The sequence below is a fragment of the Boeremia exigua genome (genome assembly GCF_020726555.1).
Source record: "Boeremia exigua strain MPI-SDFR-AT-0100 chromosome Unknown C7974scaffold_4, whole genome shotgun sequence".
Taxonomy (NCBI): domain Eukaryota; kingdom Fungi; phylum Ascomycota; class Dothideomycetes; order Pleosporales; family Didymellaceae; genus Boeremia; species Boeremia exigua.
Genome location: NW_025763521.1, coordinates 523,563 through 548,978, shown reverse-complemented (window position 1 = coordinate 548,978; position 25,416 = coordinate 523,563). Strand labels below are relative to the sequence as shown.

Below are 25,416 nucleotides of genomic sequence, written 5' to 3'. Positions count from 1 at the left end.
AATCATCTTTACCAGCGTGAAGGCGCGTTTTCGAAATCACGTGAATACGCGTCAAAGCTGCCAATGTGACAATAACGTCATGCCTGAGCAGTGTCGTTCTTTTTGTGACGCAGAAACGCTCAACGATCAGCAAAAGGGGACCAGAGTCGATCCCGCTTCAACGAAATAAGCACTGAGCTCTTGAACGTGTTGCAGATACTAAGTGTCGTCCATTTGACCTCAGCCTAGCGTGCTTTCTAGTGGGGCGCTATCAACGCGTTTAATGTGCTTCACCTCACCCATAACTTACCTCTCCGCCTACGGAACGTCCGCTACGTCGAGACACAGGATCTACGACTCACAAAATGGCTGCGGTCATGTCTGCAAAGCGGCCCCGCGCGCTCAGCATAGACCCATTGGGTGGAGTTGGGGATAGTGGTCGCGTACGTTCATCACTGTAAGAAACGTATTGGCGCAAGTAGTTGACGAGCACAGAACAAACGATCACGTCAGTCTCTACCAGATTATAACGAGCGATCTACGAGCGACGAAGAGTCGAACGCGAGCGATGAAGATGAGCGAGACACTACCCGCGAGAACGACATGATGATGCACGCAACACAACAAGTTCAGAAAGATTTTGGGACTACGCGGAATCAACAGAATGTACCTGCTGAGTGCGGAATTATCGAGGAGATTAAATGCGTCAACTTTATGTGTCACGTCAACCTGGTCATCACCTTGGGGCCTCTGATCAACTTCATCATTGGCCACAATGGCAGTGGCAAGAGTGCAGTCCTTACAGCTCTGCAGATTTGTCTCGGTGGCAAGGCAACCGCTACCAATCGTGCGCAGAACCTCAAGAGCTTGATCAAAGAAGGAGAGTCTCACAGCAGCGTGCGTGTGCGCATAAAGAATCAGGGTGCGTTGGCCTTCAAACCGCACGAATACGGCAGATCGATATCTGTCGAACGACATTTCAGCACAAACGGAACTTCGGGCTTCAAGCTGAGAGACGAAAACGATAGGGTCGTCACGACAAAGAAAGCTGAGCTGGAAGACATCCTGGACGCTTTCTCCATGCAGATTGACAACCCAATGAACGTGCTCACCCAGGATATGGCAAGGCAGTTCCTCAATCATTCCACTCCGAAAGACAAATATAAATTTTTCTTGGCAGGCACACAACTCGAGACCCTTCATCGAGACTACCAACAGATCGAGACTTCCTTGGAGACGATGAACGGTCGAGAGGAAATCACCAAAGAGATACTCGCCAGTAAACGCAAGGAAATGGATACTTCGGTGGCCAAGGCCAAACAGGCAGGAAATCTTGAACAGATGCGCAGGAGAGAGCACGAGCTGGCAGGGCAGGCAGCCTGGGCAAAGGTGGAAGAGGAGGAGGCGGATTTGGCGGAGGCGGTGGCGGAGCTCGAAAAGCTAGACACTCTCATCGAGAAACGAACTGCTGAAGCAAACGAGGCATCTGTCTCTTTTGACCGCGCGGATGCAGCCGTAACGGGCGCGCAAGAAGACGTCACCGAAACAACAAATGAAGTTGAGCCAAAGCAGCAAGCAGCGCGGGAACGTTATGAAACATTTCAGGCCGTGAAGCAGAAGATGCTTAACCTGCAATCAGACGAGAGGAAAGCGCAGAGTGATATCAAAATGAAGAGAAAACAGGTCACTCAATACGATAATGACATAGAACAACTCAGGCGACGCCAAGCCGAGGCTGACAACGGTATCTATGCTGAAAAGCAACGCGAACTCGAGGAAGCCAAAGTGGTCAGTGAGCAAAAGGCGGAGCAGTACGCCACACATAGCACAAGCCTACCCGAGGCTCAGAATCAGCTGAGAGCTGCCACGAAAGAGAAGGATGGCGCAGACCAAGCGCTTGATCGTGCTCTGAAGGATGAAGATCGCATCCGTGCAACTATCCGTAATTTGCAAGGAAACGACCGTCAGTGGCAGAGTGCGTATCAACAGCCCAATAAATTGCGCAGTCTCCTCGATGCTATCGCACGTGAGAACAGGTTCAGAGATCCAAAGAACGTAATCGGCCCTCTGGGACGCCATGTTAAGCTTGTAGAGGCAGACTGGGCCTATATACTTGAGAAGTCGTTCGGATCTGCATTGAATGCCTTCGCAGTCACAAGTAAACCGGACCAAACCATCTTGGCCGAGTTGATGAGACGATGTGGATGGTTAGTGGCTACCCGCTCCATGTGTAGTTACAGCTGCTGACCTGAAAGGCAATCACCGATCTTCATAGGCAGCACAAAACCTATCGACACATCCAGGCACGAACCCAACTCGTCTTTGCTGACGTGGATGAGGGCACTCAAGGTACGCAATGACCAGACTGATGTATAATAGAGTAACCTCAGCTGACGTTTCAGATTGATAATGATCTCGTCAAGAACCAGTTCATCATCAATCAAGGTATTGAGCAAACTGTGCTCATCGAGAACGCTGGAGAAGGCGCACGATTCATGGAAAGTCCACCTCCAAACGTGAAGATGTGCTTCACTTTCTTCAATGGTGACAAAAGGCGTGGCCGAGTAATCAACTACTCGGGAGGCGGTGGCAACAACAACAGCCCAATCGACGAATATAGAGGGCAGTTACGCATGCAGGTTGACAAGGATACTCAGATTCGGTACGTCCACTGATCAGATATGGAAATGGTGCTAACAGTTGGAAAGACAGGAGACTCAGCAACTTGAACTCGCTAAACAGGCAACGTCTGCTGCTCGGCAGGAGTCTAAGAGACTTCTCGACAAGGTCAACAAATTGAAAGCTACCGAAGCGAACCACTCGCGGCTCGGAAAGCAGCTGCAACACAGTCACCAAGCAGCCCAGGATCGCGTGGAAGCCCTAGAAGCAGAATTGAGCGATGCAACTCCAGACGCTGCCGCCATCGAGGTGCTCGAAGACCAGCTAAGGACCGCTAGAGATGAGCAAAAGCGATGCGAGGAAGTGTACGAAGACATGGTTGAACAGAAAATGGAGTTGGGCGCCGAAAATGCCACCAATAAGCAGGCGCTCGACGACGCTCAAAAAGAGGTCAAAGACCTGGAGTTCAGACTCACCAAGGCTCAGGCAAGAGTCAGGGCAATGCAGAGCAAACGGGAAGATGCCTTGAAAGCGAAGAACAAGGCAATAGATTCGATCAAAGCCGTTGAGGACAACAAGAAGTTGTGGATTGACGAACGCGTCAGCAAACAGGCCGAGGTCGAGAAAAGAATTGCCGACGCCATGACGGTTGCACCTGACCGTGTTGCAGTTCCCGCAGGCAAGACATTCGAAGGCTTGATCGAGTCGCGCCAAAAGCTCATCAAGACCCGTCAGGATGCCGAGAAAGAGCTGGGAGGGTCACAACACGAGCTCCTGGCAAAAGCTAACGATGCGATTGCTGCGTATAAAGAAGCGGACGATGAGCAAAGACTCATGAGGAACATCAAGAACCAGCTCATAAAGACGCTACAGCACAGACAAGTTCGATGGAAACAGTTCCGCTCGGCAATATCTGTGCGCGCTCGCGTCATGTTCAGCTACCTGCTCAGTGAACGCAAGTTCCGTGGCCAACTCAAAATTGACCACAGGAATCAAGCCCTCGACATCAACGTGCAGCCGGATAGTACGGAGAAGTCTGGTGATGGTCGGCAGACCAAGACACTGTCCGGCGGCGAGAAGTCGTTCTCGACGGTCTGTCTCCTGCTGTCGCTGTGGGATGCCATGGGTTCCCCGATTCGCTGCCTCGACGAGTTCGATGTCTTCATGGACAGCGTCAACCGTGACAGGAGTATGAACATGATCATCGCCGCCGCGCGACGCTCTGTTGGGAGACAGTTTATATTCATCACGCCGCAGTCGATGAACAACGTCAAGCAAGACTCGGACGTCAAGATCAACCGCATGACGGATCCTGAGCGTGGTCAGACAGCGCTCAACTTCGGCCAGGCGTAGGAGGGCGGCACGGAGGGCATGTGTGGAGTTATTTGTGGTTTTCGTTAATTATACCCAACGGCGTTGGAGCGCCCGGATCTGCATGGGGGCGCTGGAAATAGCATAGGTGTCTGACATGGAGCATTATGACGCAGATGATGCGCGCGTCTAGTAGCAAGAGTGCTCTTTGGTGACAATACAACATTTGGTACCACGTCTGCACTAAAAGGCGATGACATTCGTCGGCGCTGCGGCCCCCTGTGATGCGTGGTCCGAATGGCAGCGCTCAGCTGACGGTTGTAGAAAGGGCGTTGCACCGAGACTCGTAACCAATGCGCGCAGCGCCGCGGCCAAGCGGAGACCAGAACCATTGGTCACCACGACGACTGCCAACGAAGCTCAACATCACTCCTTCGCACCACGCACGAGCTCCGCCGCCGCCGAGGAGCCTCTCGCCTGGCCCCTTCCTCCGATGAGGGCGCTCCACTCGCTGCCGCCCATGACATGATCCCAGCGCGACGACGACATGGCTTCTCCGCACTCGACCCCGGGCTCGCCCCGGACCTCGTCGCCGCTGGCCTTTGACGAGGACACGGCGCAGTCGCTCTCGTCCTCGCCGGGCGACGCGCACCCGACCGCGACACCGCGCAACCCCGACGATGCCTGGCCGAGCCACCGTGCCGTGCCCAGCGCCGTCGGCGCATCATCCGCCGGGGAGCTGGCGCTGCAGGCGCCCAAGGGCAAAGAGAAGGCAGCCAAAGGGCCGCTGCGACTGCTGGACCTGCCCGTCGACGTCCTGAAGGAGATCATACACCAGGTGCGTTGGGCCTGGCTGCACGCGTCGCGCGCCGCCCGCCGCCGACAAGCTGACCGTGATCCAACAGCTGCCGCACACAAACGACCTCACGTCGCTCTCGCTCTGCCACTCGGCCCTCCACCGCCTCACCATCCCGTGCATCTACTCGCGCTTCGACATTGTCTGGCCCGACGAGAGCACGCACATGGAGCCGCGCTCCGGCGTCGACGCCCTCACCTACGGCCTCGCGACCCTGGTCATGGGCGACGAGTGCTTCCCCCACCAGAGCCAACGCTACCGCGAGCACGCCGCCCACGCCCCGACGGCCAAACCCACCACGCCGTACCCCGTCCCGCGCCGCCGCTTCGGCAACTACTATGGCCAGTTCACCAAGAAGTTCTCCCTTGGTAACGGCCCACAAGCGTGGGTACAGGAGTACGTCATCACAAAAGAGAGCGGCAAGATGCTGGGGACACTGGTGGCTCTCGCCATCGCACGCATGATCAACCTCGAGACGTTCGTGTGGGACATGCCCACCGGCGTGCTGCGAGACGTGTGGCTCGCGCTGTCAAGCCTTGCAGGCCGGAACGATGGGGAGGACTGCCGTCTGGAGCGTCTATGGATTCGTTGGCACGACAATACAATCGATGCACCCGTGCCTCCACCCGCGCCCCCCATGATACTCAACAATGCAAATCTTCCAGCGCCTCCAAATACCACACACCCAAGCGGTCCTGGCTCTGTTCCACCACCAGTCATTGTGCCTCAACCATTCCCTGCAAGCAGCGTTTCAGCGTTAGAGCGCGTCGAGCATCCTACCTTCTCCGTCATTCCTGCGTTGAAAAGCCTGAGCGTGTTGGACGTTGACGAGCTCCCCTATCTGGACGAGATGAGCATCCTTATTGCGAGATCCCAGAAGAAGTTGCGCGAGCTTCGTGTCGGTATTGCTCCGCATGCACAGCAACGAGACTGGGTGACCGTTTGGGATGGCGATGGGCTTCAACAGATCGACTACAATGCCGCGACAACGGCATCAAGCTCTATTGGCGAGAAGAGATTAGGAGGTGTACTTGGCGTGCTGGTAGGTCGCATCCACAATATGCGCCATTCTGAAGAATCGCCTCGGAAACCCAGTGCCACTGGAGTGCAGGGCCGGACAGAAACAACGCCTCTGAAGCCGACAGTGTCAAACTCTCTCTCCTCAACAGCGTCGATCCCAATACAGGACAGGGACTCTGAGCAAGACGTCGATCACTTCGGAAATCCAATGGAAGGCTCGACCATCACAGAGGGTATCAGTCTGTACAACGAGCAAATGCCAGCTAGTGCAGAACCAGCGACCCCGACAGCAAGCTCACCCACGACGCCGGCAAGAAAAGTTAATCTCTCGGAGCGGCCGAAAGCTGGAGATCGCACAGATGAGCAAGACGAGTCGCAAGAGGAGCTTTTAAATGGGAAGCTGAAGCTAGAGGTTCTGGAGCTTGAACGCATACCGCTCTCTGTGTCTGTGCTGAGAAGGGCATTCGACTGGTCAATTCTCTCGACGTTGACTCTTCTCCATTGCAGCAACCACGAGCAGTTGTGGAAGGTTCTCCGTCGGACCTACACACCCCGCGCCAGCTATTCTGGATCGCCATCTTCGTCGAAGGCCTACAAAGCATCCTATACGCTTCGTTCTGACTACCAGCTGAATTTGAAGCGGATTCATACCAACACTGTTTCACCATCGCTCATCTCGTTTCTCAAGGAAACCTTGGCGCCTAATAGTCTTGAGGTACTCTTCTTGCAGGAAGGCCGATCATATTCGTCGACGGTGACAGTGGACGCCATATACCGCGGTCCCATGCGGCGCCATAAGGCAAGCCTCAAGAAGTTGATGATCGACAGTAGTGAGAAAGGACCAGAGGGACACACGACAGCGAGTTCAAGATGGCGACGATGGATGATGAACAGAGAGATCTTAACATTCATCACCAGCGGAAGAATGAGCAGTCTTAGAGAGCTGGCGGTCTCGATCGACTATAAAGACTGGGTGAGTAGCATTTTCATGATCTCAATCCTGAAGCTAACAGATCTTTAGCACCACTTCCTTCAGCGCTTGCCTTTCATCCCGCACATCCGTTCCCTATACATCCCTTTCATCGCCGACCATGCACATGGCAACAACATTGATCCACGCGAGCTTGCCTATCAAATCCTTGACATTGTCCACTTGCGCCCAGAGATCGAGCTCTGCTACATGGGACTCACACACAAGTGTTTTGAAATCTTGGAAAACCGACCGACGAATTATGATTTACGAAGTGACAGTATGAGTGGAGAGGCTGGTGCCGGCGCACATGGCTACATTGGCCACGACCCTGTAATCATTAGCGATGATGAGAGCGAAGTTATTGAAGACGATGACGATGATGACGATGACGGCGGCATGGGTCACGCTGGAGAGGAGACAGAGAGCGAAGGCAGTGACGGGGGCCATGAACAGGAAAGCGATGATGAGTCACTTCTGTATGAGGAGCATAGAGGACCAAAGCTCAGGGTGCGAGAGATCCTTTTTTACGAGGAAAGAGTGGAGGCCTTCAGGAGAAGGCATGGAGTGCTGAGGCCCTAAGTGGAAAACAGTTTCACGGGACGTTTTGATGCACATGAGCAGTTCTTGATGTACTGCATTTCGGGACATGGAGCGACACGGAAGGCGTGGTATTGGCGCACAGGTTGAGGCATCCCTCCTTGGGGTCTCTGGTTTTGGTTGGTTTCCTTATGGTTTTGATGAGCGATTGTAAATCTAGATCCCACGTGGATGACTTTAGCAATAAGCCAAAGTCTAATGCATTGATTGCTACTTATTGTTTCTGCGGCTGGAGCTCGCCCACAACCTCCAGCTTGACCAAAGAGTCCCACGTGCTTTCGCGTATCGATAGGCGCGTTGCCTTCACCACTAGCAACCGCGACTAACAAACACGCAAACACAGCGCAGCTTCCCCACATCCTCCACAACGACTTCACGACAGACGAATAGTAACGATAACTCCCTTGACACGTATTGACGCAGCCCGCGAAGATGACACTCTGCCTTTACTAGAAGCTCATAATCACAACTCTTGAGGCGGGGGTCCGCACCTCATCTGCAACCCAACATGGACCACCAGACTCTAGTCTTCTCCTCCGTCTTCCCCGTTCTTTCGCTCTCGCACACAATACCAGCACCCGTTGCGACACCAGATCTGGGCGTCACAGTACCAGGCGCATCCTTCGGCAGCCCATACATCCCACGACAGACCGAGCTCCACGATAACACAACACACAAAGGCGTCAAACGAACGATAGCTTGGAGCTGCGCGACTAGGTTTCTAAGCTTGGACAAGGCTGTACCTGCCGTACCGCGAATACTTCACCGCACGAGAGAAGTTGAGGATGCGTTGGTGTACTTGCTCATCGGGGACGGCAAGGTCGTGGACGAGGCGAAGAACGGCGAGGAGGGGCTGGTGGAGTGGTATACAAACGAATGCAGACTTCACTTTGCGAATCACGTTCAACCGGGGCTAGAAGAGCTGTGGAAGGACGAGGTGAAGATTGCGCGGAGCTGGGACCTGCTTGGTGAGAGCCAGATGGTGCTGGAGCAAGTGCAGAACGTGTACCTCGAACCGTTCAATGAGCATATATTGCCGTTCTTGCAGAGTGGCACCAACCAGACGAGACGACCTACCCGACCGACGAGAAGAAACGAGGATAATGCGGCAGAGCATGCAAGCTCGAAGTTCAAGAGAGATCTCCATGCGCTGTTCGCCCATTGCATTGCTCCGCAGCGATTCTCGAAAACGTTGAGCTACGTTCTCTACGATGCAGGGTGCAGACTGTTCCGCATCTATACGCGACAGGACGGCGTTCAGCCGAGTGCTGCGCCAGAAGACACAACGGAATTTCGCCAACGCATGACCACTCTCCTACAGGGCCTGGAACGTGTTGGGCTTGGTGGTGAGAAAGCACAGAAAGCTTTCGCCCAAGCGATGAACAAGTTGCTCGACTCATTCATCAACAGCCACTACATGAAGGTCGATTGGTATTCAAGGAAATCGGTAGTGCCCCAGCTGAATATGTGGATACATGATGGCTTCTGTCCATTAGTTGAGCTGGTGCTCGAGTGCTTACGGTGTGAGCAGAGCACCATTCTGCCCACAGAGATCACCTCGTGGCAGGAGATAGCGCTAGGCAGATTGGGCCGAGTCCGCGTCGACAATCTATTTGACTTCATAATCAACTGGGACAAGAGTTTGGGCGCCATCCGAGACATCAAGGACTACCTCAGGGTTGTCGGAGCGAAGCAGCATCTCACCTCAAGCTTCTCACAGCAAGTCTCGAGGAGGCTGCTGCATTCTGGCGCAACTACTACATACATCCTTAATATCTACATCTCAATTATCCGCGCCTTCCACGAATTAGAGCCAAAGGGCGTTCTGCTGGAGAGAGTTGCACGGCCGATACGCAGGTATCTGAAGGAGCGAGAAGACACAGCAAGGATCATCATCTCGAGTCTACTCACCGACTTGAAAGATGAAACGGGCAGCAAGTTCTCCGCCAACAGCGAGCTCTCCCATGATATTGCCAGTGAGATGGCCAAGCCGCTTTCAAACCTGGGTCAAGACGCCGACGAAGAGTTGAACTGGAATGATATGAGTTGGCAGCCACTACCACAGGACGCATCCCCAGACTACAAAAAGTCGAAAGTAGAGGATGTAATATGGTTTTTGCTGACGCTATGGGACCGCGAAGACTTCATCAACGAACTGAAGAACATTCTTGGCGACCACCTCCTCCGTTGTCAAGATCCAGAGTACGAACAAGAGATTCGCCTTCTCGAACTCATCAAGATGCGCCTTGGCGATAACAACCTGCAAGCTTGCGAGGTCATGCTCCGCGACGTGCTAGAGTCGAAGCGCATCAATGCCTCCATACATGCTGCTATGGCCAGCTCACGACCTGCACAAGGCCGCTTCGCTCCTGGACAGCCCAGGACTCCATACGGAGGTCGACACCCGCGTACGCCGGGGACCCGTCGTTCAACACGAGCAAATGCGCAGCCTGCGCCCTCTTCGCCCGCGCCCGTGGCCGCACCCCCAGCCCCAGCCCTCAACGCACAAATCCTGTCCTCCTTCTTCTGGCCTCTGTTACGAGACGATGAATTTCGCGTCCCTGCCGAAATCTCAGATTTGCAAGACCAGTATGGCACTAACTTCTCCCGTATAAAGGGCATGCGCAAGCTGCACTGGATGAACGCCTTGGGCAGCGGCAGCATAACACTCACTTTCGCCGATCGGACGGAAGACTTCGACAACTTAACACCCTGGCAGGTCAGCATCGTGCACGCCTTCCAGCCGCAAGCCGACGAGGAGCACATTGCAGCGAAGCACACAAAGAATGGCGAGGGCATTAGCCGGAACGTCAGTCAGCTGGAAGAAATGCTCGACATGGACGAGTCGCTTGTACGGCAAGCTGCTGCCTTCTGGGTCGGCAAATCCGTGCTCCGCGAGACCGCCTCAGATACTTTTGCCATCATCGAGACCCTGCCCAAGTCCGACAAGAAGTCAAAGGCAGATGAGGATGCTGCAGCAGCGGCGGCGGAGCTGGCTGCTGTGGAAGCGGCACAGCAACCCACTGCCGTCCGAAGTCAAGAAGATCTGCTAAACGAGAAGAAGGATGTGTATAGTGCGTTCATCAGCGGCATGTTGACGGCGCAGGGCAATATGCCCGTTGCTAGGATCCTGATGATGATGCGGATGATGATGGCGGGAGGTTTCCCCTTTGGCGCAGAAGAGATTAGCGGGTTGTTGCGCGAGATGGAGGGCGAGGGCAAAGTGGTTAGTTTCGGAGGAGACGTGTGGGGCGTGAAGAAGTAAAGCGTTTAGCCACGACCTAATCTACAGTGACGGCCATGCAGGCTATCTATGCAGGGTTATACCCCTTGCTCCAGTCCGTGCAGTTCAGCCCACCCAACGTGCTCTCATCCACGTTCCTGCACGTCACCAGGTTACTCCCGTTGATCGTCCGCAGATCCACATTCTCCGCCAGAATCCCCGAGCACGTGTGCGGCGACGAGCACACCAAATGCCCCACAATCGGACTGAACACGCGATTCGTCCTGCCCCTGATATTCTTAAACGTCACATCCGTGATGTTCAGCTTGCTCGGGTGCTTGAAGCACTCCTCCTCGTCGTCCTGGCCATAGCACTGCGTGATCGTGAGCCCGTAGTCGACGTTGTCCAGGTACATGCCGTCGTAGGTCACGTTGCGGACGAGGCCGCGGCCGCCGCCGCCCGTCAGGGACGCAGATTTCTCAGAGTACGCGTCCGGCCACACTTTGATGCGCGCGCCCTCGCTCGAGTTGAACATGCTGATGTTGCGCACTAGGATGTCTTCTACGTAGTCGATTCGCGCCGGGTATTGGCCCAGCGAGCCGACGGAGATGCCGTGTGTGCCGTTGCAGCGCAGGTTCTGCACTAGGATGGAGGTGCTGTTGGGCTTGAAGGAGACGCAGTCTGTTGGGTTGTGTTAGTCACGTGGTCTACACAAGAAGAAGGTAAGGGGAGGGGACGCACCATCGCCGTTCGTAATCGTCGAGTTCTCAATCGTAATGCGCTCGCTGCGGTAGATATCCCAGCCATCCGTGTTCTTCTCGAAATTCCCGTTGTTGCTGGTCGAAAACAGGTCGAGCCCGGAGTACACGACGTCGCTGGAGTCCATGACAATATTATGCCAGAACGGCGAGTTGCGCAGCTTGATCCCGCTCACGCTGCCGCCCGTCAGGCCCGCGATCGCGAACAGCACCGGCCGCTTGAGTTTCTTGTTGCCCGTGTACTCGTCCCACCACGCCTGGCCGTTGCCTTGCACGGTGCCGGCGCCGAAGACGTTGATGTCTGCGCCGCCGAGCAGGAAGAAGGACGTCGCGTTCTGGTACTGCAGGTCGAAGGAGTTGGCTTGCCAGTAGGTGAGGTTGTCGGAGGGGAAGGAGAGGGTGCCCTGGATGTCGAGGTCGACGTGCGAGAGCCCTGTGAGGTTCAGCGGCGAGGCGATGGTGTAGGTTTGCTTGTCGGCGAAGATGACGTGGCCGCCGTTGTTGCAGTCATGGACTGCTTGGAGGATGTTTTCTGCATCGTCGGTTTTGAGGTCGTTGTGGGATTCTGCGACACAGGTCCTGTTCCGGGGTGGTGAGGATAGGGCGTGGAACGGACGGGGTGTGCGGAGTGTCTCGAGAAAGTTCTCGGCTACTGATACTGATGATGCTACAGGAGCAAGCAGCAAAAGAGCAGCGAGCGATTTGGTTGTAAGACGCGGCATGCTGGAAGAATGTGAAGGCAGATGCTTGACCGTCTATCTTTCTCTTATTATTACAACGCACTCGAAGCACCTTATATATGTCAATTCTACTGTCTGCGACTCGCGTATCTTCTCGAACCCACCGTTCCCACTTTTGATTCCTTCATGGTTGAGGCTATTCGAGCTTAGCTTAAGCATTGGAAAAGCTTTCCGATGCAAGCTTCCCCAGAATACCCCACAATTAGCTAGCGAGCTTTCGGTAATCGGGCTAAGTGGGAGCCGTGGGGTAGTTGCCAAGTGCTGGAGGTGAGGAGGCCGTCATGTGAGCAGCCGTGCGGAAGGCTGGTGTTGTGGTGGACCTATCAGGAAGCAGATATACCTGGCCAACCCAGCCTCCACAGCATGCAATCGTCCGCAACAAAGTTAGGTACCTCGCGGCATCGGCAGGGAATCCCACCAACAAGACGTGTAAGGCGAACTGTTATCCGGAGGTGGAGAGCTGTCAGAGCGGTCGGACACATTGTAGCATTCCGGTTCCATTATTCCACCAATCGCACTAGGTCGGTCCTCCGCCGTAGGTTTACGGGGTGCAACTGTAGAATCGCCGAAGGTGGTTCCTCGGTACACTTATGCTGGCATTTTCAGGCTTGTTCCTCTTCTGCGGAGTTGTGTCGCGACTGCACATGTCCTGCCAGACGTGCGGATCAGTATACGACAGCTTCAAGCTCAATCTGATTCGGCATTTTCGTTCAGAATGCTCTCACAGGCTGCTTTGAGTTCTTCGGCGCCAGCGACGTGTTTCCACTTCTCGAGAATCTTGCTGACCTCCTCCCATTCCTTCTCGGCCTCCTCTTCCTGCTCTTGATCAACCAAATCGCGCAGACGCCTGGGCGTACCCAACACCCATCGAACAGTCTCTTGCTGTCTCCGCTTTCTGGCTGCCTCCTCCTCTTCCTTTGGCTCCCCCTGAATGTGTATATCGATGCCGAGGCCCTTGGGCTTGCTCTGAAGACCTTGCATAGAAGATGATAGTGAGGTGGCGGTTTCGGCGATGTGTGCAATGGCAGGGCCGAGTGTGTGAGTGGTAGGAGCTAGAGGGTCCATGTTCCCGCGCATGCGGCGGATCGTACTAGTTGCAGATAGCAGCTTGGAGTAGTTGTCGTAGACGAGTGACTTCCTGTCGCTGTCGAGATTCCGGATCTCTAGTTATGATCAGCTAGTGTAGCCCTGTTTTGATAATGCAGCGTACGTGACACAAGATCTGCCTCCACCTTCAGCACCCCTTTCAAACCCTCTTTTGCAAGCAGGCTGTCCACAAAGGCCTCCGCATTGAAATCGGCACCATCCAGCTCTGTCAAGGTTTCATCTTCCTCTGGCCCTAGCCCGTTCCTTGTCGACTCTTCGGATATTCTGGCATCGGTCTCTTTCTGGGCGTTCTTTATCCCATAATAGTCTCGTAACGCGGTGCGATTGCGGCGCGCATTTGGCGGAGGTCTTGTGGAGCTATCGAACGAATTGCGGGTGGATGAAGGGCTGCGTATGGATGAACTCGCACGCGGCGAAGCTATAGTCGACATTTTCGGCTTTTCTTAGCAGCTTCCCGAGGCGTTTGCTTGTTCATGTATATCTTAAGAGGCGAGGTGTTATGTCGAAGCTTGGTACTGCGACGGATGCCAAGGCCAGTTGGCAAGAGCTCCCCACGTCATGCACGCGACGCGTCTTTTGATAACCTCGACTTCGTTCTGATGTCAAAACGTCACTAAACCCCACGAATGAAGATCAGACGGTCGCTGAAATGGCAAATAATATTGCAACAGAGCTGATGCAGCATCTCACGGCGAAAAGCCTCCACCCCAAGTCAGGCTGGCTGCAAAGCTTCCTCGCAACCACACGCCCAAACACTGCACTTGCTGCACTGAAGCAGACATGCCTCTTTCGTCTGCTAGCAACTGACATCACTACTTCACTCGATCAACCCGCAGCCTCGGTGTTACCAGAAGACGTGCTGCGTGGTACAGTTCAGGCGCGCTTCCTTGCAGGTCCAATCGTCTGTCAAGTGCTCGACGTTGAAGACATTGGCCAGTCACGCTGGTCACAAGTCGAAGCGATCGAATCTAGAGAACGTGGGGAAACGACCAAAGGCCGCGAAATTATTCGATTGATTGAGCCAGAAAACGATGGCTCCGACCAGTCTGTTGCACCTGCTCATAGCAAGGGCCCGTTCAAACTACTATTACAGGACGCGAAAGGACTTCAAATCTATGCATTGGATCTTCGAGGTATTGAAGGGCTCAACACGAACATGAGCATGGGTCTAAAGCTCTTGTTACGAAACATTGAAGTGCGAAGAGCAGTGGTCATGCTCGAACCAGGCAATGTGCAAGTACTGGGTGGAAAGCTTGAGACGCTGGACAAAGCGTGGAAAGATGGGCGCAAAGACAGATTAATTCAGGCGGCCAACGCTGGTGGTGAGCATGCGGGGTGAACTGCAGCAGCCTTGGCTTCTCTGCAGGTGTCAACATTCCAACATCAGTACTAGCCTTGGTCGCACATTGGGCATTTACGTTAACGCTCTACAAACTCACCTGATCTTTATGCGTCACCTTTTCGTCTTGCGCCTTCGCCGTTCAAACTCGCGCCGACATGATTTGCGACGTTTGTTCGGGGGTCCTTAAGGATTGCCGAAACCTGATCGAAACCAGCCGGACATGGTACACTATGGAAGAAAGTAATTTCTACAGAAAGTCAGTCAGCAGTGTCGGTGACGATGCCGATAAAGAAGACGATGACTATGAAGTTACCACCAACGACAATGACACTGGCAACTATGCGGCCACGATAGAGGAGGAAGCCGTCCAGCAAGACATTTTTGATGCAAAGCAAACATCTCAGGATGCCGAGGACGCTTTTGATAGCGAACACGCGATCAGTTGTATCGCTGAGACTGAAAACAGCACTTCCCTGATGGGTGACACCACGATAGGTGATGGTCAAACAGACATCGGAGAAGTCCCGGATCGTCCAACTTCTACTGACAGTCAATCGGCATCCTCGAGTGACAACAGCAGTTTTACAGTCACAAACACAGGGGGGCGGCACGCCTTGTACGGTCACCATGTTAGCCTCTCTGATCTTCAAGCAGCAGCACGTACTGGATGTCAAATATGTTGGCAGGTTGAACACTCAATGTCTATACAGCCAGCAAGCGCGTCGAAACATATGAGACCCGTTAATTCAAGTCTACCTCAGTTCCATACGCTTGCTGTTGTTAATGGCAGTCCAGAGATCTTATTTCTCCACGTATTTGACTCTGTTCCGCCTCTTCGAAGCATTTGCACCTTCAGCCTCAAACCACAAAATGGTTCGTGCGGATATTTGTTAGCGATAAAGCAGTGCTAACTCCCCTTAGGCGAATGGGCCGCTGTTGCGGCAAGTCAAGTCATATCTAAGAACACTGCATCGTGTGAGTCGCTGCGAGTTGCACAGCAATGGATACATGATTGTTCCAGTGGCCATCTCTCGTGCAAAATGGAGACGCGAGATACCCAATGGTATCCCACTCGCCTCTTGGATCTAGGCGATCTAAACCAGGAGGACCTTAGCGAAGTGCGACTGATTTCCACGGCATCACACAGTCCAAAGGGACACTACACCACACTTAGCCACCGATGGGGTGATGCTGAATTCTTACAGCTGAAACACCACAACTTGGAAAACCTTGCTCGCGGAATTCAGATCGACAAGCTTCCAAGAACGTTCCGCGAGGCTATGACTTTTTCCAAGGGACTGCAGATTCGATACCTGTGGATTGACTCACTCTGCATCATGCAAGACGATGTCTCTGATTGGGCATTCGAAGCTAGTCAGATGCATTTGGTCTATTCGAATTCGCATTGCAACCTCTCCGCGTCTGATGCCCAGGATAGTCTACAGGGCCTTTTCCGAGATCGCGACCCTCGCGCATTATGTAGCACGGAAGTCGACGTATGTTTGATTGCGGAGTATACGGCTGAGAATACTCCACAGAAGTGCTTGCTCACGAACGAATATCTATTCTACATGTCTTTAGTAGAATGTTCTTTAAACAAACGTGGATGGGTCTTCCAGGAGAGGTTTCTGGCGCCACGTGTATTACATTTTTGCCGCGACCAACTGTTCTGGGAATGTCGCCATCACACTGCCTGTGAACAACATCAGGCTGGACTAGACCGCAGTTTCTACAACAACTTCTTCGGTGTCTCCGTCAAGGTTAACAATGCTTTCCTCGAAAAGGACAAGGCTTCGTGGTACCGCTTGTGGCAGCGGTTGATTCATACGTACTCTTATACATCTCTCACCTTTCCCGGTGATAAGCTTGTTGCGATATCAGGAATTGCCAAGATGATCAGATCTCACGTGCTCGACGAGTACGTGGCTGGCATGTGGCGCAAAGATCTCAATCGTCAACTCCTCTGGGAAGCCAGCGAGAATGTAAGTCGCTCGCCTGTTTACCGCGCTCCGAGCTGGTCCTGGGCTTCGATTGATGGGAGAATCTTCTATGCTGATGTACATGTTCGCACTCCATACATCGAGGTCGTGGACATTCATATTGAGTATGCGACGGGTGACGAGACGGGACAAATCAACGGTGGATGGCTGGACTTGAAAGGGGCTCTGCGGCCAGTACTTCTGAAGCAGTCCAAGGTTTCTGAAACGTTGTTCCTGTCTATTGATGATGACGATGACAAGCGATCCCCTAGAAACGGAGCACGGCTTGACGATTCGTCGTTGGATGTAGACGTCATCTTGCGACAAAGTGCAGCTGCGCAGCATTTTTGCATTTTAGCTGCTCTGCCGTCGGACGAGCGGGACACGCCCGACTTTCTACACTACTACTGTTTCATATTACTGCGACTTGTTAACTTCGAGGAGGGACATTATGAGCGCATAGGACTGGCTAAATCCCCCTACGAAGACAACGTTCAGGCGCTAATGCAGAGCTTGAATGAAGAGGCAAAGATGAGCCTGCCATGTTTGCGGTATGAGGATGGCAACCATACAATTCGGGTCATATAGAAAACGTTATCGACTCAGGCCAGTGATCCTACTGCGCGCGTAGAAGTTTCCTTGGACGCCTGAAGTCTCAATCTAAAATCCCTAAGATTGCTCATATACAAGCAAAGACCCTGAGGACGAGCGAGTAGCGCCTTCGAAGACTTATGGAGGCATGGAGAGGACAAAGGTCAAAGTCGCAGGCTCCGACCTCACAACATTTCAAATTGCGAAAGAGCCACATATCGAGGAGGGAAGATGGTTGAGATAATGAGAAGAGGGCAGGGGGTGTCGACACGGTCAAACGGGAGCAGGATATCTGTGAGCTGAGTGAGTTCTGGTGGTGCTGTTGACACAATGCTGATGATCCGGACTACTGGTGCACAATTTGAAGCCCATGTCGTTGTTCATATATGTAAATGGTATCATTTGCTCGTTCGGTCTTCGTCCTATATTCTGCTCTCCTGATATCCCAACTCATACTGTACAATAATATGACATGCTGTACACGCACCTCCATTCTCGGTCTGTGCTCGTCGACCCTACCATCACACCTATTTCTTCTTCGGCGCGGGCTTTCCTGCTGGTGTCGGTGTTTTCGGCGCATCTGGCTGCTTCACAGCTCCACCAATGATGTCTAGCAAGCTGTCGCCCTTCTTGCTCTGCTCTGTGTCAGCCAAATGCCTGCGAACTCTGTATTCTGTCTGCCTGAGAATCATAACGCACCTTGTCGCCCTCGCTGTCCCACCCTGTGCCAAACTTCGCTCTGAATGAGGCCAGTTTGCCGGCATCGTCTTCCTCCACGGTCAGCAGCTTCCGGCTGCTAGGGTTCCAGAGCGCATTGTTTCTAATGTCTTTTGCGCTCTTCAAGACGGGCTGGGGGTTTGTGGTGCGCAGGGTGAAGGCAGAGCCGTCCGAGAGCTGGATGAGCTGTGTGAAGGTGTAGGGTCGCTTGGGTCGGCGCAGAAGTGTCGCGTGGCGCACTTGCTGGGACTGGCGAGTATAAGGCGCGACAGAGGCGCGGAGGACGCGAAGAGCGCTGGGCGAGGGTATCGGGGCGGCCATTGCTGTGGTGTTGGGACGAGAGGGTCAAGTCGAGGGTTGGCGATGTGAATGCGGAGTTCGGGAGTGTCGTTGGCGGCTTTTTCTCAGTAGCGCGGTTGCTGCCGCGGAGAGCGCATCGTCATCCGCTGCTGCACCCACTGGCGGTCCCTTGTGTACTCTCTATCTGTCGGTAACGGAATGCTGTCGTTGAAGCTTCTCTAACACATTGGCACAATGGCGCTCGCTCAGCGCCCAGGCTCGCGCTTCTTTGCGGCCTTCTACAGGTGGAGCCGCCATACACGTGCGCCAACCGCCCTTCACATGCACCACTCTTGCTAACCCTCGCCAGAACGCGCTAGTCCATGCACCTTCTCGTCACAAAGTGGCCCTCTGTCAAGGCGTTCTGCAGCCTTTGGGAACGTGCGATCATACCACGCGACCCGCTGTCTAAGAGAGGAAGAACAATCTACAAATGGCTTCACACCAGAATTGGGGACGAGTGCTGCTACACAAGGGGACAGTCAAGCCTCGGTCGGGGCCCCTGCACAAGCAGTTGGCTCTGCGGAGCTGAAAGAAGAGGTCCGTCGCCTCATGCGCAAGGTGCCCGCCTCGGTCGCTGTCATTACTGTTGCGCACGTCGATCCTGAGACCCGCATGGACGTGCCCATGGGCATAGTCGTCTCCTCGCTGAGTACTGTCACTCTCGACCCGCCAACCATCTCCTTCAATATCAAAGAGCCCTCGCAGGCCCTGACTGCCATCCGAAACGCCCATGGCTGTTTCCGTGTACACTGGATGGATGCGCAAAAGTCCAGTCTCGGCGTTATTGAGCGCTTCTGCAATGGCAATCACCCCGAAGCCTACAAAGAACGACTGCGGCAGCTACATATCGATATTCCATCACCCGAGGCCAACGCGACTGCTACAGCCTCCTTGGCGCCCCAGATCCGGGAGCCTACCGTCCGCGCTGCGGCCGAATGTACGTTGACCCATGAACTCCCCGTTGGCGATCATGTCATTCTTGTCGCCCGGATCACCAACCTGGAATGCAGCAAACTGCGGGAGCCGACCATCGCTTATGTCGATGGTGCGTACAGAAGAATCGAACCCAAGGGGATGGTTGGGACACATCAGCCCGCTACCACACAGCAGACCATCACACCGCCGAATTCACCCAGCCCGTCAGAGAAGAAAATCAAGTCGGCCATGAGCCGAGCTCACGAGCTATCGATCGCTTACGATTGGCCTGTGGTTCCCGGAGATAGGGAGCGACATGAGTATGCAAAACGCTTGAGACTGTATATCGAAGGACTGCCGCTTCATCGTCGCGTGGCTCATAAGCGTGTCATCGAACATCTGCAATCTGAGACAAAGCAGCTCTCAAGATCGCTTGGCATCAATCTGACAGCGCTTGTCAATCAGGCCTATATCCATCATGGTCTGGGGAGCCCAGCTGCTCAGGAGGTGTTACCTGAATTTTATGGCACTCTCTCGTCCGCCCAACTGGCAAAGTTGCGTCAACGCGTAACGCAAGTCGTCGAGACAGACCAACGATTCCTCGAAGTTAGCTATTTCAATCTGCTCGGCTTCCTGAGCGTCCACAACAGCGCTTCCGTTCTACCCAGTGATTTAACGAGCCCTCTCCGAGCAAAAGATTTGCTTCCTCCGTTCGAGCCGCCAACATCATCTATCGTGAAGGAGAAGTCCGGCGGAAATCTTGTCGCAATGGAAGTGGTTGAGCATTTCATTCGAGACGAAATCTCCCGTCTGAAGGCCGGGATGTTAAATACAAACCTCGTGGTTTATTTCAATAGCCACAAGCTGCGACCTAAAGACTTCGAACCCTTCAGAGCGAGTCTTACTCGTCTGACCGTCGAAACGTGCCCATCGTTCAACACAGAATGGAAACACGACATTGCAGGCGAGATCACTACAGAAGAAGCTCAAGTGGTCATACGTCGCTTGGTCGAGTACATGATAAAAGGCACCCACGATGACCATCGCATGCGCAATTTCGAAGCTACAGACAACATTTTGCGCCAAGTCGGAGTCCATCCTCTCATCATTGGATTAAATGCCGACTTTGTCATAAGCAAGCTCCGCTATCTCACTTCCATCTCCGAATCGTCTTTGCAGCTGAGATCCAGATTCGAACACATGGTTCGGTGGTATTTCGCCAGGAACGTGACTTGGACCGACCTTCAATCACGCTTCGAGCAATTCGTACAAAAGTTCCCGATGCGCGCCATTACCTGGCCCAGAAGGGACGTACTCGCTGCCGTGGGTCTGAGCGGCCGCACTACCATCTCCACACCACTTACTGAGACACCGAGAACCATTGATGAGAGCAACTTGTTCGATACGCTCTTGGCGAAGGCACTCACTCAACACTATGGGAACGGTACAGACGAGGAGAATCAAGCCATCGCTTCGTTCCTGAAGGACCGCTTTGGATTTGATGTCACTCAAAAGTCGGCCACAGTGACGCCAGAACAGGCGCTCGAGCGCTCGTCAGCTGATGATCTGGATGCCGCGTTGTCGCAGTATCGGGCGGAGACAGTGCCCATACGAGACTTTGGCACATGAGTTCAGTCGCTGTCAGCAGCGTTGCTTCGGCTCAGCGAGGGAGAAAATAGAGGGTAGAACTGATTCAAGATAATACTGTAAGATAGGCAGCGCAGACTTTTCAAAGTGTCTCCATGGGGTCACGGTACGATATGAATTGCATACCCAGGAGAGTGGCTCCTGGCTCAAGCCTTGATAAAAGGCCCCTGTTAGACTCTCATGACAGCGTACAGCACCACGTGAGCACGCGTTTCGTATTAGAACACCTACGTAGACTCGCTCTCACAAGGTCCTCTAACGTGGCTATCGTTAACAAAAACATCGAATTTGGGGAACTTACGTGTCTTTGTTCCAAATGTCAACAGCGACTTTATGTTCTGAGCCTCCTGTTAGAAGGCTGCTTTCAGGCTTGAGCTCGTGCGCATTGTCAGCTCTATTCCCCGCGCTTCCGCAACACGCCATCTCTCCTACCACAATGAATCTTGGTATCACCTGAGTGTTCTGGCTCTGTCTCTCTGAATCTGAGAGTCTTACAAAATCCACCATAAAAGCCCATAGCCTGCGAACACCGTGATGGTGCGGTTATCACACGTCATCCCGTTGTTGCCCGGCGCCGTTGCGCTCAGCAGCAGCCATGCACCACCACCAACGAAGCGTGTCGCAATAATAGGTACTGGAGTCTCTGACACATAAGCGACTTGCACAGTCCTAACGACCCCCAGGCGCCGGTGCTGGCGGCTCCTCAGCAGCCTACCACCTCGCCCAATACGCCGCATTGTCCTCAACACCACTCGACGTCACCGTCTTCGAGCGCTCTTCCTACGTCGGCGGCCGCACTACCACCGTCGATGCTTGGTCCGATCCATCCGTACCTATCGAGCTCGGCGGTTCCATCTTTGTCGATGTGAACCACATCCTCGTCAACGCGACGCGCGACTTCAATCTCTCTACTGCCTCGCAAGAAGATAGCCTTGCTACAAGACTCGAATTGCCTGATTTGGGGATATGGGACGGCACGCAGTTCGTGCTGGTTACAACGGAGGAGGATGGCTGGTGGGACAAGGCGAAGCTGCTGTGGCGGTATGGACTCGCGCCGTTGAAGACAAACAGGCTGATGAAGAGTGTGGTTGGCAAGTTCTTGGGCATGTACGAGGAGCCTGTGTTTCCGTGGAAGAGTTTGGGTGAGACTCTGGAGGCGCAGGGGTTACTGGAGATTACAGGTGTCACCGGGGAGCAGTATCTCAAGGCCAATGGGATTGGGGACGCTTTTGCACATGAAGTTATTCAGGCAAGGTGGGTACAACGATGTAACGTGTGGTTCTGATATGCTAACCAGTACAGTACGAGAGTCAACTATGCGTCTAATCTCGCCTACATACATGGCCTGGAGACCATGGTGTGCATGGCTACAAGCGGCGCAATGGCGATTGATGGCGGCAACTGGCGCATCTTCGCCAGCATGTTGAAGTCGTCGTCTGCAATCACAACGCACCTCAACACGCAAGTCTCGCAGATCTCGAAGCAGGACGATGGTACATACCGTCTCTCCGCCAACGACACTTCGTCTACCTTCGACGAGATCGTTCTGGCAGCACCTCTGCAGTTCACGAACCTCACTATTTCTTCTGAATTAGAGCATACGCCCGATGCGATTCCGTACGTGAAGCTGCACGTCACACTCTTCGCCTCGCCATTCAAGCTCGACCCCTCAGCATTCAATCTCGGTCCCAACGAAGCTGTACCACAATATGTCCTCACCACTCTTCCCGTCTCTGAGAAGCCCGGTGATGGCAACCCAGGTAGTCCAGGCTTCTACAGCATATCTATGCACTACACCTCGCTCAACCGACGTGCTACACCCCCACGCCAGGAATTCATCTACAAGATCTTCTCCGTCGAGCCTATCACATCCACATCTTTGACACACTTCCTGGGTCACAGCGTGTCAGAGAGTGAGGCAGAGGGAGAAGACGTAAATGGTGCTGTGAGCTGGGTGCACCGCAAAGTGTGGCACTCGTACCCTCGAGAATACCCCCGCGTCACCTTCGAAGAAATCAGGCTCGACGGCAACGACGGAGCCCTGTGGTACACCAGCGGCATCGAGAGCTTCATCAGCACCATGGAAACCAGCGCCCTCAGCGGTAAAAACGTCGCGCGCCTGATTGCAGACAAATGGGCCGCGGAGAAGAGCGCAGATACCCCAAAATACGCTGAGCACACTCCCCAAGTGCCTCTGCTACCACCACCAGAGTCCGACTCAGAGGCACCGCAACTCGAAGTCGGCGGTGAGGGCGTGACGCTGGATCATCTCGGGCCGCTTGTCGTGAACAAGGACGGGAGTCTGAGTAGGATTGCGAATTGGGAGGCTATGTCCGAGAAGGAGAGGAAGAATACGCTGAGAGTGCTGAAGAAGAGGAATCAGCTGAGGTTGGCAGAGTTAAAAGGCGAGCAGTCTGAGCTTTAGATGGACGCTCGTTTAGATTTATGTTGTTTCGATCGACTATATCCTCTGCTCGTTATGTGTTTGGCGAGTTTGCTGTTGGACGTATCGCGTGCAAGTTCTATTTGTGCGAGGGACGGAGCGACTGCTTTGTTGGCATGCGAGTGGCAAACCTGGGAGTCGAGCGCCGGTCCTTCCTTCCCTGTCTTGTCATTGATATCTGCTCTGCCAATCACTCGCCACGCTCTGTCTTCTTCGACCCCTCTTTCCACCTGCTGGAGTATGCGTTCATCTACTGAGCATGTTTTTCGTCGAAATCATGGCGGTCGTGCGGTTGTGGCCGCGAACGCGCTGTTCGCCATCCGCGTCGCGAAATATCGCAGCCCTTCACTTCACATTCGGTCACCCCGAGTCTGCCCGATACCGCTCGAAGAGTACATCAAGCGACCTTTCCCGAATCTGAGTCATTTATTCCTGACTTCATAGCACTGGCCAGCTCTAGCTTTCTAGCACTCCGTACAGGAGATCCGTCGCCTCTCAAGAGTGCTCGAACCTACCAAGCTACCATGGCCTACCTGGCGCGCCCTTCTACCCTTCCTAGGCTACTGCCCGCAAATTTCCTGCGTCAGACCTTCATAGCTCGCACTCGCCCACTATTGCTCCTTCCATTCTGCAGCTCAAGACCAACTGCCACTGCTACCATGGCTTCTCCATCACCTACTCACTCAGCTTCACCACCACCTAATCCCTTAGCCAATCGTCGCGATGCACGATTTGTAGCGACATTCGAACCCACCGAGTGGGAAGAATTGTACTTCCCCGGAATGCTCCATCCCGTGGACTTGGGTGACACTTTTCTGGACGGCAAGTACAGGGTCATTCGTAAACTGGGCGACGGAAGTTCTTCGACCGTGTGGTTAGCAGTCAGCTCAGGGTAGCCTATTTTCCAATCATTTCTAATGTAGCCTTATTAACTGGTACTCTAGATACCCAAAGTATGTCGTCTTGAAAGTGTTAAGGGCCGATGCTCCTCTCGATGTTACGAAGACTACTGTCATGCAGCATCTCTTAACCGCTGGACGTGAGGATCCTGGTCTGCAGTATATTAGGAAGCAGTTGGAAAGTTTTATTCACTCGGGTCCAAACGGAACTCACCAATGCTATGTCTCAGAGGTTATGGGCGCGTCAGCTGATACCATGAAGCGGGACATGGTCGAGAATCGAGGGAAAAACGATCGACGGCTCCCGGTCTGGATGGTCAAGAAGCTGCTGCTTCACAGTCTGCATGCTCTGGCCTTCATGCACCGACACGGCGTGGTGCAAGCTGACTTCCAGCCCGAAAATCTCTTGTTTGAGCTTGAGAGTATTGAGGGCTTGGATGAAGAGGAACTGAAGCAAGACGTATCCGGTACAGAACCAAGTGCCTTGAACACACACATACCCCTGGAGAGAATAGATGGCAAGGTTGATCTGTGGGCACCCAAAACGCTCTACCACGGACAGTCTCTGCACGAACGCGTACCACGTAATGCGGACCTCCGCGTCAAGCTTTCAGACTTTGAAGGATGTCAGTACTATGACGTCTCTACACACTCAGCACTAACAATATCCCCTAGCATTTTTCGAATCTGACCCCCCACCCGAGCCTGCTGTGTGTATCGGTCTTCGCGCACCCGAGCTGATCCTTGAGCGGCCCTTCACCAACAGCATCGACATTTGGTCTTTTGGATGTCTCATCTACGAGTTTCTCGCCAACGAAACGTTGTTTTTCTTGATATCGTGGGGCATGAAAGTCCCGTCTGAGGACGATAAACATCTGTGTTTGCTCAATGACACTATCCAGCGTCTGCCTGAGGACATCATGAAAGATTGGCCGCGCGCCAGTGAGCATTACGATGCTGACCACAAGTATATCGGGAAGCCTACTCGTACCCCGAATAAAGTTCTCGAGGTTCGCTTCGCTGAGCGGAGGCACCCTGATATTGGCGATGAGGAGGCAGCTGTCATCTGTCAGCTTATTCGGAAGATCTTGGTGTATGATCCGGATGAGCGACCTTCAGCAGAGGAGCTGCTCAAGCACCCTTGGTTCTCGGAGTGAACCCGCATACTCATCAAGACCTGGCCAACTTAGAATCACGGGTTTGATCCTGCATCTAGCGAGGCGTTTCGTGTTGGAGTAACTCGATCTGGTATCGGGAGTGCTCAGATGCCCAAGTGGCATCTCGCTGTATTATTGTAGCACAATCTCTTCACTCTGATGACTGTAACATAACCTCTCCACTCAGATGGAAACCCTTAA

At 53.7% G+C, this 25,416-nt stretch overlaps 11 protein-coding genes across 11 annotated transcripts; 8 read left to right on the top strand and 3 right to left on the bottom strand.

Annotated features, from left to right (window-relative positions):
• The first annotated feature begins 133 nt into the window (after positions 1-133).
• Positions 134-4,145, top strand: C7974DRAFT_389775 (dna repair protein-like protein rad18). Its single transcript, XM_046141405.1, has 5 exons — positions 134-422; positions 475-2,186; positions 2,235-2,328; positions 2,382-2,641; positions 2,688-4,145. Exons 1-5 carry the CDS (start codon positions 345-347, stop codon positions 3,949-3,951), a joined length of 3,408 nt encoding a protein of 1,135 aa, XP_045998802.1. The 5' UTR covers positions 134-344; the 3' UTR covers positions 3,952-4,145.
• C7974DRAFT_355230 (uncharacterized protein) lies at positions 4,146-7,571 on the top strand. The gene is made up of 3 exons (XM_046139569.1): positions 4,146-4,747; positions 4,815-6,758; positions 6,807-7,571. The coding sequence occupies exons 1-3, from the start codon at positions 4,457-4,459 to the stop codon at positions 7,335-7,337; spliced, it is 2,766 nt and encodes a 921-aa protein (XP_045998801.1). The 5' UTR covers positions 4,146-4,456; the 3' UTR covers positions 7,338-7,571.
• A 131-nt stretch (positions 7,572-7,702) lies between these two features.
• C7974DRAFT_355225 (uncharacterized protein) lies at positions 7,703-10,620 on the top strand (the record flags this gene model as incomplete). Its single annotated transcript, XM_046139568.1, has 1 exon — positions 7,703-10,620. Exon 1 carries the CDS (start codon positions 7,864-7,866, stop codon positions 10,618-10,620), a length of 2,757 nt encoding a protein of 918 aa, XP_045998800.1. The 5' UTR covers positions 7,703-7,863.
• A 23-nt stretch (positions 10,621-10,643) lies between these two features.
• Positions 10,644-12,254, bottom strand: C7974DRAFT_143838 (extracellular exo-polygalacturonase-like protein). Its single transcript, XM_046135658.1, has 3 exons — positions 12,181-12,254; positions 11,320-12,128; positions 10,644-11,259 (listed from the first exon to the last, which is right to left on the bottom strand). Exons 2-3 carry the CDS (start codon positions 12,056-12,058, stop codon positions 10,667-10,669), a joined length of 1,332 nt encoding a protein of 443 aa, XP_045998799.1. The 5' UTR covers positions 12,059-12,128; positions 12,181-12,254; the 3' UTR covers positions 10,644-10,666.
• A 406-nt stretch (positions 12,255-12,660) lies between these two features.
• Positions 12,661-13,691, bottom strand: C7974DRAFT_143831 (Vps51/Vps67-domain-containing protein). The gene is made up of 2 exons (XM_046135657.1): positions 13,287-13,691; positions 12,661-13,239 (listed from the first exon to the last, which is right to left on the bottom strand). Exons 1-2 carry the CDS (start codon positions 13,612-13,614, stop codon positions 12,764-12,766), a joined length of 804 nt encoding a protein of 267 aa, XP_045998798.1. The 5' UTR covers positions 13,615-13,691; the 3' UTR covers positions 12,661-12,763.
• An 84-nt stretch (positions 13,692-13,775) lies between these two features.
• C7974DRAFT_143787 (RecQ mediated genome instability protein Rmi1) lies at positions 13,776-14,652 on the top strand. The gene has a single exon (XM_046135656.1). The coding sequence runs from the start codon at positions 13,833-13,835 to the stop codon at positions 14,520-14,522; it is 690 nt and encodes a 229-aa protein (XP_045998797.1). The 5' UTR covers positions 13,776-13,832; the 3' UTR covers positions 14,523-14,652.
• Positions 14,602-17,290, top strand: C7974DRAFT_143775 (heterokaryon incompatibility protein-domain-containing protein). The gene is made up of 2 exons (XM_046135654.1): positions 14,602-15,398; positions 15,447-17,290. Exons 1-2 carry the CDS (start codon positions 14,681-14,683, stop codon positions 17,090-17,092), a joined length of 2,364 nt encoding a protein of 787 aa, XP_045998796.1. The 5' UTR covers positions 14,602-14,680; the 3' UTR covers positions 17,093-17,290.
• A 188-nt stretch (positions 17,291-17,478) lies between these two features.
• On the bottom strand, positions 17,479-18,263 carry C7974DRAFT_389766 (uncharacterized protein). Its single transcript, XM_046141403.1, has 2 exons — positions 17,795-18,263; positions 17,479-17,730 (listed from the first exon to the last, which is right to left on the bottom strand). The coding sequence occupies exons 1-2, from the start codon at positions 18,131-18,133 to the stop codon at positions 17,623-17,625; spliced, it is 447 nt and encodes a 148-aa protein (XP_045998795.1). The 5' UTR covers positions 18,134-18,263; the 3' UTR covers positions 17,479-17,622.
• Positions 18,264-21,044, top strand: C7974DRAFT_389763 (flavin reductase like domain-containing protein). Its single transcript, XM_046141402.1, has 2 exons — positions 18,264-18,413; positions 18,462-21,044. Exons 1-2 carry the CDS (start codon positions 18,347-18,349, stop codon positions 20,696-20,698), a joined length of 2,304 nt encoding a protein of 767 aa, XP_045998794.1. The 5' UTR covers positions 18,264-18,346; the 3' UTR covers positions 20,699-21,044.
• Positions 21,045-21,090: 46 nt separating this feature from the next.
• On the top strand, positions 21,091-23,412 carry C7974DRAFT_143780 (Prenylcysteine lyase-domain-containing protein). Its single transcript, XM_046135655.1, has 3 exons — positions 21,091-21,347; positions 21,400-21,970; positions 22,019-23,412. Exons 1-3 carry the CDS (start codon positions 21,251-21,253, stop codon positions 23,139-23,141), a joined length of 1,791 nt encoding a protein of 596 aa, XP_045998793.1. The 5' UTR covers positions 21,091-21,250; the 3' UTR covers positions 23,142-23,412.
• A 305-nt stretch (positions 23,413-23,717) lies between these two features.
• Positions 23,718-25,413, top strand: C7974DRAFT_422574 (kinase-like domain-containing protein). The gene is made up of 3 exons (XM_046144339.1): positions 23,718-24,051; positions 24,104-24,684; positions 24,734-25,413. Exons 1-3 carry the CDS (start codon positions 23,819-23,821, stop codon positions 25,213-25,215), a joined length of 1,296 nt encoding a protein of 431 aa, XP_045998792.1. The 5' UTR covers positions 23,718-23,818; the 3' UTR covers positions 25,216-25,413.
• Positions 25,414-25,416: the final 3 nt, after the last annotated feature.

What these genes read in the sequence shown, in the direction of transcription:
- C7974DRAFT_389763 (XM_046141402.1), top strand. Translation starts at nt 18,347, where the DNA reads ATGGCGCTCGCTCAGCGCCCAGGCTCGCGCTTCTTTGCGGCCTTCTAC. An exon ending in CAGGTGGAGCCGCCATACAC is followed by an intron (nt 18,414 to 18,461) that starts GTGCGCCAACCG and finishes AACCCTCGCCAG; the next exon opens with AACGCGCTAGTCCATGCACC.
- C7974DRAFT_143838 (XM_046135658.1), bottom strand. Translation starts at nt 12,058, where the DNA reads ATGCCGCGTCTTACAACCAAATCGCTCGCTGCTCTTTTGCTGCTTGCT. An exon ending in GACGATTACGAACGGCGATG is followed by an intron (nt 11,260 to 11,319) that starts GTGCGTCCCCTC and finishes ACAACCCAACAG; the next exon opens with ACTGCGTCTCCTTCAAGCCC.
- C7974DRAFT_389775 (XM_046141405.1), top strand. Translation starts at nt 345, where the DNA reads ATGGCTGCGGTCATGTCTGCAAAGCGGCCCCGCGCGCTCAGCATAGAC. An exon ending in CGTGGATGAGGGCACTCAAG is followed by an intron (nt 2,329 to 2,381) that starts GTACGCAATGAC and finishes CTGACGTTTCAG; the next exon opens with ATTGATAATGATCTCGTCAA. An exon ending in GACAAGGATACTCAGATTCG is followed by an intron (nt 2,642 to 2,687) that starts GTACGTCCACTG and finishes ACAGTTGGAAAG; the next exon opens with ACAGGAGACTCAGCAACTTG.
- C7974DRAFT_389766 (XM_046141403.1), bottom strand. Translation starts at nt 18,133, where the DNA reads ATGGCCGCCCCGATACCCTCGCCCAGCGCTCTTCGCGTCCTCCGCGCC. An exon ending in GGGACAGCGAGGGCGACAAG is followed by an intron (nt 17,731 to 17,794) that starts GTGCGTTATGAT and finishes GACACAGAGCAG; the next exon opens with AGCAAGAAGGGCGACAGCTT.
- C7974DRAFT_422574 (XM_046144339.1), top strand. Translation starts at nt 23,819, where the DNA reads ATGGCTTCTCCATCACCTACTCACTCAGCTTCACCACCACCTAATCCC. An exon ending in TGGTTAGCAGTCAGCTCAGG is followed by an intron (nt 24,052 to 24,103) that starts GTAGCCTATTTT and finishes CTGGTACTCTAG; the next exon opens with ATACCCAAAGTATGTCGTCT. An exon ending in GCTTTCAGACTTTGAAGGAT is followed by an intron (nt 24,685 to 24,733) that starts GTCAGTACTATG and finishes AATATCCCCTAG; the next exon opens with CATTTTTCGAATCTGACCCC.
- C7974DRAFT_143780 (XM_046135655.1), top strand. Translation starts at nt 21,251, where the DNA reads ATGGTGCGGTTATCACACGTCATCCCGTTGTTGCCCGGCGCCGTTGCG. An exon ending in GAAGCGTGTCGCAATAATAG is followed by an intron (nt 21,348 to 21,399) that starts GTACTGGAGTCT and finishes AACGACCCCCAG; the next exon opens with GCGCCGGTGCTGGCGGCTCC. An exon ending in CATGAAGTTATTCAGGCAAG is followed by an intron (nt 21,971 to 22,018) that starts GTGGGTACAACG and finishes TAACCAGTACAG; the next exon opens with TACGAGAGTCAACTATGCGT.
- C7974DRAFT_143831 (XM_046135657.1), bottom strand. Translation starts at nt 13,614, where the DNA reads ATGTCGACTATAGCTTCGCCGCGTGCGAGTTCATCCATACGCAGCCCT. An exon ending in GGAGGCAGATCTTGTGTCAC is followed by an intron (nt 13,240 to 13,286) that starts GTACGCTGCATT and finishes GATCATAACTAG; the next exon opens with AGATCCGGAATCTCGACAGC.
- C7974DRAFT_143787 (XM_046135656.1), top strand. Translation starts at nt 13,833, where the DNA reads ATGGCAAATAATATTGCAACAGAGCTGATGCAGCATCTCACGGCGAAA.
- C7974DRAFT_355230 (XM_046139569.1), top strand. Translation starts at nt 4,457, where the DNA reads ATGGCTTCTCCGCACTCGACCCCGGGCTCGCCCCGGACCTCGTCGCCG. An exon ending in TGAAGGAGATCATACACCAG is followed by an intron (nt 4,748 to 4,814) that starts GTGCGTTGGGCC and finishes GTGATCCAACAG; the next exon opens with CTGCCGCACACAAACGACCT. An exon ending in CGATCGACTATAAAGACTGG is followed by an intron (nt 6,759 to 6,806) that starts GTGAGTAGCATT and finishes ACAGATCTTTAG; the next exon opens with CACCACTTCCTTCAGCGCTT.
- C7974DRAFT_143775 (XM_046135654.1), top strand. Translation starts at nt 14,681, where the DNA reads ATGATTTGCGACGTTTGTTCGGGGGTCCTTAAGGATTGCCGAAACCTG. An exon ending in CAGCCTCAAACCACAAAATG is followed by an intron (nt 15,399 to 15,446) that starts GTTCGTGCGGAT and finishes AACTCCCCTTAG; the next exon opens with GCGAATGGGCCGCTGTTGCG.